This window comes from Paramisgurnus dabryanus, chromosome 17 (assembly GCF_030506205.2).
Source record: "Paramisgurnus dabryanus chromosome 17, PD_genome_1.1, whole genome shotgun sequence".
Taxonomy (NCBI): Eukaryota; Metazoa; Chordata; class Actinopteri; order Cypriniformes; family Cobitidae; genus Paramisgurnus; species Paramisgurnus dabryanus.
This window is the reverse complement of record NC_133353.1, coordinates 25,788,927-25,806,734: the sequence shown is the minus strand read 5'-3', so window position 1 is coordinate 25,806,734 and position 17,808 is coordinate 25,788,927. Positions and strand designations below refer to the sequence as shown.

General features: G+C 35.6%; 2 protein-coding genes across 3 annotated transcripts in view; both read right to left on the bottom strand.

The window, feature by feature from the left end:
- The window catches only part of myo6b (myosin VIb), a 110,071-nt gene extending 106,265 nt beyond the window's left edge, over positions 1-3,806 (bottom strand). Inside the window, exon 1 of one of the 2 annotated variants that reach the window (XR_010544406.2) lies at positions 3,655-3,806. The gene's annotated coding sequence lies outside the window, so the exon portion shown is untranslated. The remainder of the gene's footprint in view (positions 1-3,654) is intronic. The other variant, XM_065288482.2, reaches the window with a different exon arrangement.
- A 2,958-nt stretch (positions 3,807-6,764) lies between these two features.
- Positions 6,765-17,793, bottom strand: senp6b (SUMO specific peptidase 6b). The gene is made up of 18 exons (XM_065288486.2): positions 17,769-17,793; positions 17,604-17,693; positions 17,387-17,484; positions 16,033-16,194; positions 15,888-15,921; positions 15,000-15,182; positions 14,662-14,846; positions 12,758-12,805; positions 11,885-12,006; positions 11,688-11,804; positions 11,492-11,614; positions 11,323-11,415; positions 9,440-9,621; positions 9,244-9,299; positions 8,710-8,759; positions 8,345-8,413; positions 7,288-7,438; positions 6,765-7,197 (listed from the first exon to the last, which is right to left on the bottom strand). Exons 2-18 carry the CDS (start codon positions 17,638-17,640, stop codon positions 7,066-7,068), a joined length of 1,842 nt encoding a protein of 613 aa, XP_065144558.2. The 5' UTR covers positions 17,641-17,693; positions 17,769-17,793; the 3' UTR covers positions 6,765-7,065.
- Between the last annotated feature and the right edge of the window lie 15 nt (positions 17,794-17,808).

The following is a 17,808-nucleotide window of genomic DNA, read 5'->3' as shown; positions in this document are numbered from 1 at the left end:
TTTGTGTGAGCATATCAGTGAACACCCCTGACCACTCGGTGAGTTTCGCGTCTTTGTAAACGAAAGTTTAATGCATTTTAGGAAGGATTGTTCCAGTGCACCATTAAACCCATTGTAGAGGTCTGAGCTGAAACACAAACACGCGAAAATTCTCAGGTCAGCCGCAAATGTCGAAATTTCAGTCAATACCGTTCTATTTCACCATAAACAAACTGAAAACAAGGCTTTAAGTCTAAAATACCGAACTTGTCGTTTAATATTATGTAGAGTGCATCATATAGAAAGCACATCAGTTTTTATTAACTCTTTAGTTTCACTTCATCACGCAGCTTATCCTGTGTTAGAGGTTTCTGTTAAAAACATTTAATTCACTAATAATCTACTAAATGTTCATTTTTCTGTCATAGTTTCTTCATAATAAAGTTTTATTTGAATAAAATAAAAATAGGTGTAAAATAAATATACGCCCGCATGACATAAATGCACATCCCTATTTGGATAATATCATTATCTCATTTTTGACAAAGGTGGTGTTTAGCGGCTTTTGCATCTGACTCCCCTAGTAACTAAGCAACTTAACCATTTAATGCTTAAAGGACAAGTTCGGTATTTTACACTTAAAGCCCTGTTTTCAGATTGTTTATGATGAAATAGAACGGTTTTGACTGAAATTTCGACATATGCGGCTGCCCTGAGAATTTTGGGGGGTTTGTGTTTCACCTCCCACCTTTACAATAAATGGTTAAATGGTGCACTGGAACAATCCTTCCTAAAATGCATTAAACTTTCGTTTACAAAGACGTGAAACTCACCGAGTGGTCAGGGGTGTTCACTGGTATGCTCACACAAAAATTGCCGCAAAAGACGCATTCCAACAGGTTTTATCGTAGTTTTTGCCAACTCCATTGACTTGTATTAGTTGTGCTGTGAGGTACGGTATTACTCCGCGCCGGGAACTTTGTTTCTATTCTTGCAATTGGCAATGGCGGATTAGCGCCACCACCTGGGCTGGAGTGTCTATTATTCAAGCTCTAAGCGGAAGAATATACGGGTGTGAGGCGTTTGGAAAAATAGGTCCACAAGTTAACAACGAATGCTAAAACAGCTGTTGGAAAGCATCTTTTGCAGCGATTTTTGTGTGAGCATATCAGTGAACACCCCTGACCACTCGGTGAGTTTCACGTCTTTGTAAACGAAAGTTTAATGCATTTTAGGAAGGATTGTTCCAGTGCACCATTAAACCCATTGTAGAGGTGTGAGGTGAAAAAGCAAACATCCAAAAATTCTCAGGGCAGCCGCATATGTCGAAATAATCTGAAAACAGGGCTTTAAGTGTAAAATACCGAACTTGTCCTTTGAATCTTCACCATGTTCAATAGTGCAATAGTTTAACAACTACTGTAGAAGAGCAGTCACCAAAAACCTGTGATCCACAGCATGGCCAAGACATACATTTTATCAAAAAGTGAGTACACTCCTCAAATTTCAGCAATTATTTTAGTATCTTTTCAGGGGACAATACTACAGAAATGAAATTTTGATAGATTTTAGAGTAGTCAATGTGTTGCTTGTATAGCAGTATAGATTTGCTACAGCCATTAATGTCAAAACAGATGGCAACAAAAGTGACTACACCCTTAGTAATAATAGATGTTTATCGTTTAACCATGCAAAGCCACATGTCCTATTCATCATGTTCATGTTTCAAATTTGTGTATCTTGTATTAGAGCACTTAAAATTTGGTGCTTGAGTACACTTTTCTCATACTGACCAGTGGATGTTAAACATGGCACCTCATGGCAAAGAACTTAGGATTTAAGAATTAGAATTGTTGCTCTTTACAAAGATGGCCAAGACTTTAAGAAGATCAATAACAACCTGAAACTGAGTTACAGTACAGTATGGCCAGGGTCATACAGGGGTTTCCACAGGACATGCAAGGGTCAATCAAAGAAACTGAGTCCTTGTGCTGTGGGTCAGGACAGAGGAAATAATATTGTTGCTAATCTTTTAAATATAAAATTCAATTCAGTTGCATTATCAAATCACAGATTTAACAGCCAGCTGAAATAAAGGACTAAGTGTTATATACATGAGCGACAGTACAAAACACCACTATATGGCTTAATTTGCACTGACCACAAATTTGCATGTTCTTTGTTCATTTTGAGACGTATAGCAACAGTAGCCAAAAAACTAAAACAGAAAAACAACATCAGAAATGTCCCCAATTTTGGTCATCATGCTTCAAAGTAAACACCTCTCTATCTCAAGCTATGGGTTGGCAAGACATACAGAGAAATGAGTAATTGCACTACTACACAATAATTCAGTGCATGCTGACAGCTGTAGTACAGAGGTTGCCATAGGAGATGGCTTGGGGTCAAAGGGCTGTTTGAGTTTCCTGTACTACAAATACTGTATCCCTCCCCCCCTCCTTCCTCTGCTACGTCTGTCTTTGTAGCCACAGGATATGGAAAACAGGACGCACCAGGATGCAAAGAGGCCACCGCCGTTGATATTTCTAAGGCCAATATTTTACTGTGCTTTTGCTGGGTCCTTTAAATATTCAAAGGAAGGTTTAAATATGAAACAAATTGGGAAATAAAGCTCAGCTGAGCTAAAGGCTGTTTTGTTCATTAAATTGATAGTTCACCCAAAAATTTAAATTCTCTCATCATTTACAGTACTCACCTTTATGTTGTTACAAACCTGTATACATTTCTTTGTTTTGATGAACACAAGACAATATATTTTGATTAATGTTTGTAACCAAACTGTTCAAGAGCCTCATTCACTTCTATAGTATTCTTTTATTCTACTATGGAAGTGTTCATTAGAAAAAATAAATGTATACAGGTTTGTAACAACATGAGAGTGTCAAAATAAATGACAGAATTTAAATTTTTGAGTGAACTATACCTTTAAGTTTTAGTCTCGTAGTTATAACAAAAATAAAAACTATTCACACTGGAGCGAGGACAGTAAAGATGAGCAGAAATGTTTAATACATTATATTTTTTTGTTACTTCCCATGAGGGAGTAAAGAATAGAAAGCAATTCAACGTTTGACCAGAACAAAGGCGCGCATGCGCAAAGCCACTAAAGTATCCACCATTCATATGAATGAAAGCAAATTAATTCAATTCTGACATAATTGTTAACAGTTAGAAAAAAAAAGTTTACTCTTTATCAGTGGCGCTAAAGATATGACATTATGTCATATAGTAAATCAATCCCTCTCAGAAAATCTTTATCGGACAGGCTGCTACTTGGTCACACACAGAGAGATACCTTATCAAAAAGTACAATTAATAACAATAAAACTAACAACTGCAAAAGTTTCAGTGACACATAACTACCTCCAAAACACAAAAAGCTGAACCACACTACTTAAAAACTGTAATACTATAATAAAATTATTGAAAACATTTAAACAGATTAACTGAATCACAATTGTAACGTTTTAATTGTACATTTTCGCTTGTCATTACAGGAACTACATAAAAAAATCACCTGATATTCAAGAATTAGCAGCATGCTAGCTTGCTTCTTTATAAGCTACAAAACACAACTTATCATCAAATAACTAACCACTATCAGCTCTAAACAACAGCCAACACAATACATATAAACTCATAAAAGTCACTTACATTGTAAGTCGTGTTAAAGCAGATGTGTCTGTGTGGACAGTGAAGCGTCAGACTGTCCCGGTTAGCGGTGACAGATTCCTCGATATATTCCCCTTCAGCAAAGCGGCTGTCTGTTTCCCGTCCCTGTGTCCTGATACTGCCTGCAGACTGAATAACAGCGACCTCAGCGGTGACAGTGAAGCGCTCATACACAGACTGTGATGTCTGTAAATACCTAGTGAGCTGCCTAACTAGAGTATATGACACCTAATAAGGCAGTCTAGGTAGGCACCTGACAGTGTTTTCAGACACAATCCCCAATTTGATTATTTACTGACCAGCTTGTTTCCTAAAAGCAGAATAACACAGATGATGTTGAAATATGTTAAGTTAATTAAAACGGAATTAGTACTACTTTGGTTAAGTGTTAATAATACATATTATTTGTGATATTAAATATTCTCATATGTATTGTGTGTGTGCGCGCGCGCGTGCGTGTTCGTATGTATTCTTAGCAGGGGCTTGATAACTCATATAAAGAGCACTTATGACTCAAACCAATGCTTGGTACAGTATGGTTTGTAAAATAGTATAGTCGTAATACCCTTTATTATTGATAAAAGTTTTAGGGATGCATCAGAGAAAGTCAAGAGCTCACCACTGGATTGTCATGGTTACTGAAAGTAGCACAACTGATACAAACTGGAGATTCATTAATAATTTAAGGGCTTGTAATTCAAAACTTTTAGAAGTATTCCTAAGTTGAAATCTAATACTTCATTGAAAGCAGACTTTGTGTTTGTAAATTTAATTAGGACACATGATCTGTCTCTACGTGCTACTGTATCAAATTTCTAAGCAAAACAGCTATAAGAAAAAAAAAACATTTTCAGTTTAAGGACTTGCACCTTACTTTCCATCCTGTACACCTTTATTTGACATTATGATTACATTTTAATATCAAGCATTCATTGTTTCAAATTTATTTCAATAGCAAAAACTGTTAAGTTTTTAATGACGGGGGTACAGTTATGTCTTTGTTATCTGGTTAGCCAGCAGAACCACCATTAATTAGATTTAATGGCACACTGACTTGCATTTCCCAGGAGAACTGCCGAGATAAAAACAGGTGCGCCGGAGCACATATGACATTAACACAACAGCAGGGAACAGATAAACGAAGAATCGTTTGCTTCATTTTCAGGCACTATTATACATTACATATGTTATTGTTTCTTAAAAACACAGGTCTAATGCTTCTAAATTGAAAAACATTTAACTCGAGACATCCTGTTTGTTACCCACTGTATTACATAAAAAATGCATAACTAATTTGGGACGGCACTCAAATACTGGAAACAATCAGTGGCACTACAATTAGCGTACACAAGTACCACATATAAACAACATACCAGGCTTTAAAATAACTTTAAGGAATAGTTTTGAATCCTACTGAAAAAATATAAAAAATGTATTTGAAATGATGCTAAGTAAATATTGTAAATGATTTGGAAAGCAAACAGCAAATTCAGCATTTAACTGCAAAAACATTTAACTCTAAGGGGTGGTTTTCCGGACAGGGTTTATCCTAATCCCAGACTAAAATGCATGTTTGAGCTGCCTTAATTTAAAAACACCTTGCACTGACATATCTTAAAAGGGGACATCATATGAAAATCTGACTTTTTCCATGTTAAGTGCTATAATTGGGTCCCCAGTGCTTCTATCAATGTGAAAAAGATCAACCCAGTAACTTTTAAAAGTAAGTTTTGGTAAACCATTCTCTGAAAAACAGGTAATTGAAATTTGGCTCCCCCTGTGATGTCAGAAGGGGATAGTACTGCCCCTTAGTCTGCACTATCCAACCATGGCACTGCCATATAGTGCAGAGATCAACTTATTTGCATTTTAAAAGCACATTTTTGCTCACAACTACAAAGTGGCAGTTTTAACATGCTATAATTAATTTTATGTGGGGTATTATGAGTCAAAACTTTAAATATCCTACTCTGGGGACACCAAAGATTTATTTGACATCTTAAAAAAATCTTGTGAAATGTCCCCTTTAACATATATCAGTGTCATTGTTTTCTCAATATGCACACCAGTATTGTATTTTATAAGGTTTGTTTTTATAAAAAACATAAAATGTCCTAATATAACTAAGGCCTAGTCCTGGATTTAACTTAACGCTGTCCGGGAAACTGCCTATAAATCATTTAACAAATTTAATATGCCACACAGCCTAATGGCAGATAGGTAATTCCACAAAGCACTGAACAAATAACTAAGTGCATAGTGCATGATGCTCATTAAGCCCAACACCATGAATATAAGAGATAAAGGAAGTTTTTCATAAAGACCACAGCAGGGGCAGGACATCTTGAGAGCTCAAATAAGAGATGGTCAGCAAGAATATTTTTATAGAATATAAGTGATTTAAAACAGACCTATAATCTATTTTTTTTTACATTCACTAACCAAGTTTTCTCCAACATGGTGCCCGCAGGTTGTGAGTCTGTGAGTTGCCCCCCAAAGCACATTCTATTAATAGCCTTCATTTTAATATTAATTAGCTATTATATTTTATATTAGCTTGGCTTCTTTTATGCATATTAACATTCATTTTAAGCAATAATAAAACATATCAACAATTAAAATAAAATCAACAAGTAAAACTAAAAAGTTTTGGGCCCTTGCTCACGTTACCATGCACTTTAGAGAGAGTCCAGCAGTCAATCAATTCAGTTTTCGATGAGGATTCTCATATTTTAAAAATATTTAAACATTTCATATTTGTTTCCAAATTATTGCTCTAAATATAAATGGGTAAAATATCTTACGAAGATAGACACAATCCGATACAGGTAGGTATGACAGATACATTAGGTACAATAGATAGGCTACGGTAGATACGATACGTACGATAGGTGGATAGAATAGATAGCCATCGAGTTTGAATATTTTGGAGACATATCTCTAAAAGACCAATTTCTTCCCTTCAGTAGGCAATGATGCGAGTCTCAACAACACATTCAGAATTTGCATAAGCTATTATGAAGATTTTTATTTATTTATTTATTTATTTTACGGTCTTAAACCACATGAACAAAATCCTTATCTTTGGAATCCATTCTTGTCTTACAGGATTGCCCAAACTGTTTATCTTCTAAATAAGTAGTAGATATCCCATATTAATGAGACTTAAACAATTTTTAGAACACACAAACACAGAAAGCTTTATTTAGATTTTTCTATTTACAATTACTTACTAAAGTTCATGAATGTGTTAGCCATTTCCAAAGCAAAAAAAAACATATGAAAATTCATATTAATTAAACGAACCTGTAGTTTTGGCACAATTACATTTGTATTACATGTCACATGAAGTGGCTGAGGTTGTATTAACATTGAATGACCTGTAGAAGTGACCTAAATGTCGAACTGCTGCTCTTGGTGAAGCTTCAGAATGAGTTGTTTGATTTGCTTCCTCTTTTTCTTAACTGTCTTCTGTGAAAACCAGTCATTCAGGTCCATGCTGGGATGGAAGCTTTGAGGTGGATTCTAAATGAAAGCATGATAACCAAGTTATTGACAACTAAGTAAAAAAAATCAAGAATTACAGATGTTAACAGCCGTTACTGTATGACATACCTTGAGGAAACTCTCCATATACTGTAGAAGATAGATGCCACAGTCTGTATAGTTATCCTGCTGCGGGACACGGGGACTCCATCCATCCATCACTCCCTTTCCAAAACTTTGTGAATAACCCTTCTTTACCCTCCATTCCTCTTGAAGGTATCTTGGATTTACAGATCAGCATAGAGAATAAGTGGAAAAACAAGCATTTTAGAAAACTTGGGTGGGTTTTATTTTTCATAAAGACCTCTATTATTGGTTAAGAACGATAATCTCAGTATTCTATTATTCTTATATTTTCACTGCATGTGTATATTTAATAGCACTTCTCCCCTTTGCATATTAAAAATGTCTGGCTTAATTTTGACCCATAAAAATATTAGACAGAACACACTGCTGGGTTGAAATTAACCCAATGCTGGGTTATTATACCCCATGGTTGCATAACAAAAACCCAACATTGGGTAATTTTTAACCCAACATGTGTTCTGTCCTATATTTACTAAAAAAAAACAGCCACACTCGTGTGTGGTTAGACAAGACTAATTTGTGATTTGACCATACCAATTTATGTTCTTTTATTGAGATTGCAGAGATAGATTTAAATTGTATGTAATGTAATCCAAGTCTTTGCAAATAAAACAAATGATACTTTGTAGCATTTAAAAAAGGGCAAAAAAAAATGATCTGTGTTCTGAATGAACAACATGGCTTTGACAATGTTTAGACTTACAGTAACTAAAGATTTAGTTTACAATAAATAAAAATTCTGTCTTTTACAATAGACTGCATTGCTTACTTTCACTACAGCCAGAAGATATTTAAAAAAGAAATTCTCTGTAACTAATACTATGAGAAATATCTTTGGTTTTCGATGCAAAAAAGTGGCACAGACTTATAACAACATGGATAAATAATGACTGGCTGTCATATCTGGGTAAGCAATCAATTTAACTACAGTAGCAACACTTCGGCATAATGCAGAATACAAATACAAGAGAAATGTTTGTTGTACATAAACACAGTCATTTAAAAGTAATCAACCATGATTTAAATAGATAATAATTACTCTTGGAGTATCTGCACCACTGATGATCTGGCTCGGGAGTGGAGGGAGTCCATAATGAGTATACAAGGCCTATCAACCGAGACAGTTACTGAGTAAAATGCAGCATCTCACATACATGCACAAAAAGTAAATGCTACTGCCATCTAGTGACTGATAAAAATTGTACATAAAATCATCCAACATAATGTAAAGAACATTTTGTGAAAATATAACATTGATATCTTTCATAATGACTGAGTAAGATCATGTCAAAGATTAAAATGAAATTATTAATTTAAATAAAAAATTGACGCTCCTAATCTTAAAAATAGATGCCTATATTTCACAAACAGGGTCAGAGTTATCCCGATGAGTAGGCTACTCACCGCTTAGAGTCATTTCTTCCGCTGTTAAGGGCACATGTGTTCTCAAAAACCTTTTAAGACAGAGAAAGGTCACAATAAGAGAGAAAGGTCAAATCTGGGAAAGATGGTATTCCACTCTTTTGTTTAGTGCTGCCTCACGATTAGTCACGACTTATAGTTTGCAGAATAAAAGTTTTTGTTTACATATATATATATATATATATATATTTATTTATTTATATTATTTGCATGTGTATATACATGTTTATATTTATATATAATTTATATTATATATAAATATTATATAAATATATCATTTATATTATATATAAATATAAATATTTATTATATAAATATATTTTTTTCTTAAAATTATACATGTATGTGTGTGTATTTATATATACACATAATTATTATACAAAGTACACACACATATACTATGTAAACAAAACTATTAGTCTCTACTAATCGTGAGGCAGCTCTACTTTTGTTAGTATGTATAAAAATATAAAACAATAAAATCACACCCACACTGCTTTTTACAGTGCACATTACCTGACTGGCTTTAATTTCATCATCGGAATCAAACAAGAAACTATTGTTCAAGTCACCTATATGGAGAAATTTTTAAAAAAATTATATCTCTGGTTCAAAACATGTTAAGCTCTTTCAACATCCCCACAAATTGCAAGCTATTACAGACAAGCTACAGTTTGGACGTCCTCTCTCTCTCTCTATTAATCTAAATTACCTATGGACTGACTCCATGTAGAGCCATTCTCTGAAGATTCCTGACGGTAAAAGAGAGACATGGGATTGGGTAGAGATTGATCGCAAAGATACTCTGCTGAATGTCCATTGAAGCAAGCATCTGAATCGCTGGTCTGTGAAATTCGGCCAGGAAAACAGATGACAGCCAGGAACCAGTGAGCCCTGAGGAGACATTGTGCAGGAGGGGCTATGTAAAGGCAAGCTTCTTATTTCACCTGATCTACACAAGCTAATGTCAAAGTAAAATGATATATCAGGGTGATTTTAGGATTTCAGATCCATTTGTGAGCAGCTCATAAGCTGTGCACATTTATATAATTGCCAATATAAACAGGAAACGGCATTCACGCTGTCCACATTAGCAGAAAATACAAAAATGCACAGGAAAGAAACGCACAAATGAAAAAACAATCTTGTTTTTGCAAATTAGGCTTTTATGAAATCACAAAATAATGCTGCAAAAGACACAAAACAGCACTTTCTATTCACCAAGTCCTCCTGTACACTGTTCACTAATCTATATGGGTGATTCTCACGAAATCCAGATTTAGAAGGTGTCCAGCATCAGATTTTTTAAAAAGCCCTTGAAGCCATTTTTTTTGCATATATAAGATTAAGGTCTTTATTAAACCATTATTTTTAGAGGATTTAAAAAATATTTTCTATTTAATCATTTACATTTTTTAGATTATCATTATCAAAAATGATCATTACCGTATTATGATTTTACATTAAATATATGCATTTACAAACTCATGTTTCGGTAATGAGAACTAAAAAAAGTTGTCTAGGTACTATGACAAACAAAATTTCAACTTTTATCTGGAGAGAAAAAACAAGGACTGCTTACCTGGTAGGCATCTCGAGGGTCACAGTCAATAATCTCCCTTCCAACAATTTGGCTTTAACAATGACTGAAAATTGTTGCGGAGGATGAGAAAATTGGTCTATGACACATTTATATTCCTTATTATTATCTCTACATTTACCAATGAACACCAAATACCACATGTTTCTTTACGGTAAATGTTTATAGCATAACATGCACTGAAGCTTTTAATTTTTTTGATTTTTTAATTATAAATATTTCAATGTCAAAGAACCCAAATCCAGTCATTGACACATTACATTGCGGTAATGAAAATTTTCCCTTTAAATGTGGAAAAACAACAAAATTGGTTTGTATGATGTCATTTGAAATCATGTGCAAAATAGTTTGTAACTGTCTGCTTCTCATTTTGATACTCTTACTTTGCATTTACTTTTTTATCAAAATGTTTCATGACACCTCATAGGTCTAATTTCACGAGAATCACCCATATGCTCGAAGCAGTTTTGTATCTTTGGTGTTTAGATTTAGCTTTTGGATGTAACTGTGGTCTACTAGAGTTTACCTAGTCCCAGACTAAAACATATATTTGATCTGCCTTAATTTTAAAAACACCTTGCACTGACATATATTAGTGACATTGTTTTGTCTCAACATGCGCATCAGTAATGTTTTTGTAAGGTTTGTTTGTAAAAACTACTTAAAGGCGGGGTGCATGATCTCTGAACGCCAATGTTGATATTTGAAATCATCTAAACAAACATGCCCCTACCCCAATAGAATCTGGACCTTCTTTTGATAGACCCGCCCCACACATACGCAATCCAGGCAATGATGTCGGTTAGTAGACACTCGGCCCGACTCCCTTTTCCAAAGTGTTTTTCAAAAATCATGCACCCTGCCTTTAAATGTACTAATATAACTTATGTCTGGATTAATCTCTAAATCCTATCTGGGAAACCACCCCTATGTTAACATGCAGAAAATAGTTGTTTGACAAAAAAGTGGACATAAACACTGATAATTATACTCACTTTTGATTAATCGGGACAAATATAAAGTCCTTCTCAAAAATGTTCACATGCCTCGTCCAAGTTTTCACCCGGTTATGCCTGAGCTCTTGAATGCTGTGGATCAGTGCATTTATTGCTTATACGAAGGATTTGGATGGTCAAATATTTTCATAATCGTGCATTTACGTACGATAAACCTGTAGATTCTGGAGGCCTTTTGTGATCTTCCTTAGTGAGGTGCTTGAAGAAGAAAGAGCTGAACACGTGGCACTCCATGGCATCTTCTCTTTTTAGCTGCTCGCAAACTAAAAACCTGTTAAACAATGAGAGAAACATTGCAAATAGATTCTCATTTCCACTTCTACAACTTTAGTGACTTTCTTCACCTCAGATAGAAATCTACTATCACATCGTTTAGGAATGTGCCTTCTTCCAGACAGCTGAGGTCCTCTTCTGTGATACTTATCCCCCCTTTGGCTGGCGGAGGGGGGTAAACAAGCAGTCTGGAAGGAGATAGTATTTTCTAAAAGAACTATCCTTTCCATCACTACAAAATAAAACTAATTTAGGCCAGCCAACCGACTTTTTGATTTCATGTCCAGGCGACGAGGGAACCACTATCAAATCCTCATCGCTGTCTGAAAGGCTGAGGGTTGCAGTTTCACATCGAGTGGGATCAGGAGAGGGTGAAATTGGTACCAAAGTCTGTTGAACATTGAGAGAGGGACATAACAACAGAAAATTATGTTGTGGTCTGTTATGTCACTGATGTTCAAAGATTTATATTGGCTGGGTTCAAAATAGCTCCCTATAGTATACATTCCCTAAATTAGATTGCTAATAGAGTCCACTTGTATACTCTAAAAACAAACGGTGCTATATAGCACCAAAAGTGGTTCTTTGCTCGTAATCATAGAAGAACCATTTTTAGTGCACCGGTGAAGCACCTGTGTAGAACCATATAGTGCTATGTAGAACCATATGTGGTGCTATATGGCCCCTATATGGTTCCACACAGGTGCTGTACAGGTGCTTCACCGGTGCTATATGGCACTAAAAATGGTTCTTCTATGATTACAACCAAAGAAACACTTTTGGTGCTATATAGCACCGTTTGTTTTTAGAGTGTATGACTGACTGAATGAATGCGAGTAAATTGGGACACTGAGCATCGGAAGCACTACGGGCGCCATCTTGTGTCGAGACACAGTAGTTCATTTGGCACGCCCCTCACAGTAAGGGAGTAGTAGCTAGCAGTTGATTGTACATGGGTTCTACACACATTATTGTGGTGCATGATGGGATTTAAAGAGTGCACTCGATAATGTCCACTATAATTTCGGACACCACAACAAATGGCAGTCCCTTCAAATAGTGCACTATTTAAGGGAATAGGGAGCTATTTCGGACAGAGCCTCTGTGTTTTCAGTGAGAATGTAAAAGATGCAAAAAAAACCTGACTCATGACAGGAAGTTCATCCTCTTTAGGCTTAAGCACAGTGATCTGTATACAAGAGAAAAGGGATTATAAAGAATAATTTGTCATGTAAAGGGACAGCCAAATACTCGCTCTTAGCAATCAGAGATTGCTTTCAGACGAGCACATTTGGAGTTATTTTAGTAAATGTATTTGCTTTTTCAAGCTTTATAATGGTAGAAAACAGAGCTCAGGTAACACCAGTTGACTTTAAACCCCAGAAAAATGCATAGCATTCATACTTCATAGAAGTAATCCACACAACTCCAATGGGTTAATAAAGGTCTTCTGTGCGTAATCGATGCGATTTTGTAAGAAAAATATTCACAAGAGAGTTTTAGCATTGGTTATCATGGGTACATAGTGCAGTGAATCACTTGAGTCCAAGATGCGATCGTTATCGGAAGCTAGTTATTATAGTTTATATTTTAAAATGTGGATATTTTTCTTACAGTATCACATCGATAACTCGCATTAACCCCTTTGAAGCTGTGTGGATTACCTCTGTGAAGGATGTATGCACTTTTTTGGGCTTCAAAGTGAGATGTGGTTTCATGATCCCTGTTTTCTACATTTATCCACCTTATTTTTGACCTAAATGCCGGCGCCGCCTTCTTTGAGCTCCTTTGTGTAAAACTTCTGGTGAGCCACTACAACTAATGGTAGTCGTATTGTGAGGAAGGGACACGAGTGTGCCGTTTTGACTGGCTTATTAATGTTTATTATGAAATCCAGGAAGACCGGCATAACTTGTGCAGTTAGGGGTTTCCATAATAGCTGATACAAACACAGTAAATCTCTACAAAACATGTGTTTTAACCATAATACACGCACAAGAGCTGAATGTGTATGTGGCGCACGTGCATCCATGATCTGTACCCACACATTCATCCAGTAAAACCGTTCATAGACACTGCCAGTAAACAATAAATACAATAATTGTAAAAAAACATGCTGATAAAATGCTGGCTGGTTTATTTATTCTGCTACTATAAATTATTACAAAAATTCGATTACTGTACAGAACATATACGATATAAACCGCTTATTAGTTAATGTTATAATAGTTCTTAATGTGTTTGCGCATACTTTTGTTTAAAAAAAATAATGTACTGCATAATAATATTTTCATAAATTGAAAACAATACTGAATACATGTTGTAGTAGTTTAATATGTTTATTATGGTTTGTTTAAGTAACTTGCAATGTGTTGAATAAGAAAACTGCTGCTGACTGTCAGATCTCGTAAGGCTTTATGTGTCGCCATAAAAACTCAAAAAAGTCTATTAAAATTGTCATTTAAAAAAAACTCACACCAGAGGGACAGTTGTGACATTTTAAACCATTGCTGAAAAGGTTAAAAACACGAATTCTGAGTCTATTTCATGTAAAGCACTCGACTAATTTTCCCATTATAAAGATACTGGTATGTCTCTGTGCTTTTACATTTGCGCATTGAAGACCCGTCACCCCAGAGTAACACAAAATTATTGAATTTCTCTTCATATGATATATCAGGCCACTTCTTAAATTCATCCTCACAATCGTTCATACATGGCAGGTGTAGTAAATATTTACCATAAATGTTTAAATCATGTGTTATGCGTGCTCCCACAACACTGTTTTCTACCGGCTGGCTATTGAAACGGACATCTCGCACAAAGAAGGGAAATACGTCACATCGCTTTCCGCATTCGAAAAAAACAGTGGATAAACTTGGGAAAGCAAGGACATTAACTAAAATAACTCCAAATTTGTTCATATGAAAGATGATAGACGTGTATCTCGGGTACATCATGGGGTAATTTTGTTATTTGGCTCAAGTATCCCTTTAAATAAAGCTACATATTAAGGTGTGGCAAGTATTTTTATCCATGACCCACCTGCTGTCTTTGGTTACAGTTGTGCGTCTTTAGCCTGATACAGGCTTCTTCAAATGACAGTTTAACTGGACAACTGCAGATGTTATTTCTCCTGCCAATCTCTGTGAATATTTCCTCAAGGATAAGCTGGTCTGGGAATGAAAGCTCTTCCTCAAAAATAAGGACAAGGTATTTCCCATCTTGATCTGAGAAGACAACATAAACTCATTTTAACAAATAAAGTGAATACACAAAATAGCATGAGACAAGAATTTAATTATTTTCATAAGGAACATCCATCGCACTACATTAAAGATGGATTTGGGTTTCTACAAAATTTGAATTATACTATAACTCACTCTTGCTCTCACAGTCACCCCACGCCAGTGAATGATCTTCACACACATAATACACAATCTGGGCACGCAGACGGTGGCGTGCCACAGGTGTTGTCTGTAGAAACAGAGCGGGCAGCCTCTGCACAGTACACCATTCACAACTGGTGACCTCTGATGTTTCTATACGTAGTGTTAGTGACGACACTGTTAGCATTAAAAAATGTAAAACACTGATTACACAATTGACATCACTATACAGGTGAAAACACTGCACGGCAGGATAAAATGCAGCATTGCAAATACGTACAAAGTTCTGTTCGTGCATTACTGAATAATTGAAAAAAATCTTAAATTATAACACTATTATACATTTTAAGAAACTTGCTGAATGTCACTGATTCTGCGTTGTTGACAATACTCTCAGACATGGTTTCACAGACAAGGCTTAGCTAAAGCCAGGATTAGGCCTTAGGTAAATTACGAGGTTTAAGCATCTTTAAAGGACACCCATTTCATTGTTAAAATAATTTTTTGTGTATTTGGTATAATACAATGTGTTCGCGTGGTTTAGATTAAAAAAACACATCATTTTCCAAAAAACTAACATTTTTGTAGCTTCAGATTTCACTCTCTTCCTGAAACGCACATATTCTGTACAAAACTCATTGATTTAAAAAGCGGTGTGTCCCTGATTGGCCAGCTTATCTGTACGTTGTGATTGACCTGAATACCTCTGATTCGTTCACAATGCAATGCTAACAGAAGTTAACTTACAAGTATTTTGAGTGGAGATAGCTCAAACATGTGTCTTAGACTAGGACTAGGCTTAAGCCTTGTCTATAAAACCAGGGATAGATGTCAATTTCTGAGTGCCACATTAAAAGTCTCCAAATATGTACATCATCTTACCTACATTTGTGATCTCAATGTAATCCACTGTAAACTGTAAGTGAAACAAGTATCCTGTTAGTTAACTATAAGCGAATTGATATAAAAAAGTTTTTTGTCAGGTACTGTACACGCATTTTAATTTAAAACCTCAAAGTATTACTACCCTGGATTGGGCGGTCAGTGTATCAGATCTTCTGAATATCTTGGTCAACGTTCCAACTTTTAAACATCTGATGTTGAGTACAAGTCTGATTAACCTTTCAGCAGCGTCTCTGTTTGGAGATGTTACCTTCCTGGTTATGGGTTTTTTCACAATGTTTCCAAACTGTGGCAGAAAATGTTTTCAATCAGTGTCTTTTTGGAAAACAGGTGACAAACAGGAACAAATATCCTGAGCAGATCTGTAAGTCAGTCCTTGCATGTGAAATCGCCTACTTCTATATTGTACAGAATAGGAAAATCAGTATGCAAAATGAGTAGTATGTCTGAGAGCCAGTATGCAAAAAAGCATGTATATCCCATAAGGCTTCGGGTGGCAAATTCAGAAAGTAAATAAATGTAAAATACCAGAAAACTATGAACCGGTTGGCTGTTATAGGTGATATAGTGCCCATGAAAAATATTCCTAGTTGTTAAAGTCACCATGAATTGAATTAAATGACTTTTTTGATAAAATATTGCAGTGTTCCTTTTCAAGGTAACTCGACACTGCATAATGAAATGACACTTTGAGGAAAAACAACACAGCGTTCGCGCATCTGAACAGTCTGTAAGGGGGTGTGCACACCAAAGCATTTAAATGATGCTGAAAATACCTGGAGGCCGCCAAATGCCAGCTGTTTTTTTCAGCCGAGCGTCAGCTTTCTTTAGCAGAGCACTTTTTGCTTTGATACATCTGCTTTGTTTTTCGGACGTTGCACGATGCGCCGCTTGGCTGATGTGATATTTGTCCCGCACCTTTGCATAGCTTATGATATTACGCAGCAGCCGAAAATAGTCCCCTTATTATCTTTCAATGGCAGGGGACTATTTTCAGGCACTGCATAAAATCATTGAGCCTCCTGCAGCCATGTTACGACAGCAAAGTCCATGATTATTACGGCAGAAAAAGAGTATAGTTCCTAGCCATATCTGCCTAGAAAAATCAAAACTTTTAATTTTCCGTCGGTCTTAGTACTCGATGTAACTACAAAAGAGTCAAGTTTTAAATAAGAAAAATGTCTAAACTTCTTTTCTTAGGCACAATGCTAATGGACTAATCAGATTCAATAGATAAGCTATGCTAAAAGTGCTAGGGCCAGACCCGGAGATCAGCTGAATGGATTCCAAAACAGTAAAAATCAAATGTTTACTCAAAGGGAGCTGGAAAATGAGCATAATGTTACTATTATATAAATATTATTTTCAAAAAAAGTGGAGTTTCGCTTTAAACTAGCCTACCTTATAGGCGTCGAGTGATAACATCACGAATATGACGGAAACGGAAGGAATAAAATGGAGGCGCCAACAGCGTTTACCTCGTCTCTCATTCGATGTCTTCGTTTAATTTGTTTGTCTTGGGATTGGTCAAGGATAAATGTATCATGTTTGGTTTTCTTGGGATGCACAACAGGATCTGTAAGATGGCACACTACTAAAGCAAACATCCAACATTTTATTAACCAAGCAAGCAGCCAGTGTGAACTTAATCTAAAGTGAATAATTCAACATTATATTATGGCTTAAATTAGTTACCCGTGATTGAAGGGTGGTCTTTAGGTTTAATCTCCATCAAGCTATTTGTCAATTCATCTGTGGTCTCCTTTTCCTCATTAATAGACACATCTGTAAAACCCCAAACATTAAAAATCAATGTACAGTACAAAGCAACAATAGTGTATAACCAAAAACTTGCTTTACCTTCAGAATCACTGTTGATAGGGTAGTTTCTATAAAGATA

Bases quoted from the DNA above. Each gene is read 5' to 3' on its own strand.
- senp6b (XM_065288486.2), bottom strand. From the start codon at position 17,640: ATGGAGATTAAACCTAAAGACCACCCTTCAATCACGG. The intron at 11,615-11,687 runs GTGAAGAAAGTC...ATTGTTTAACAG, and splicing joins ATAGTAGATTTCTATCTGAG to GTTTTTAGTTTGCGAGCAGC. The intron at 7,198-7,287 runs GTATGTCATACA...GCTTTCATTTAG, and splicing joins ATATGGAGAGTTTCCTCAAG to AATCCACCTCAAAGCTTCCA.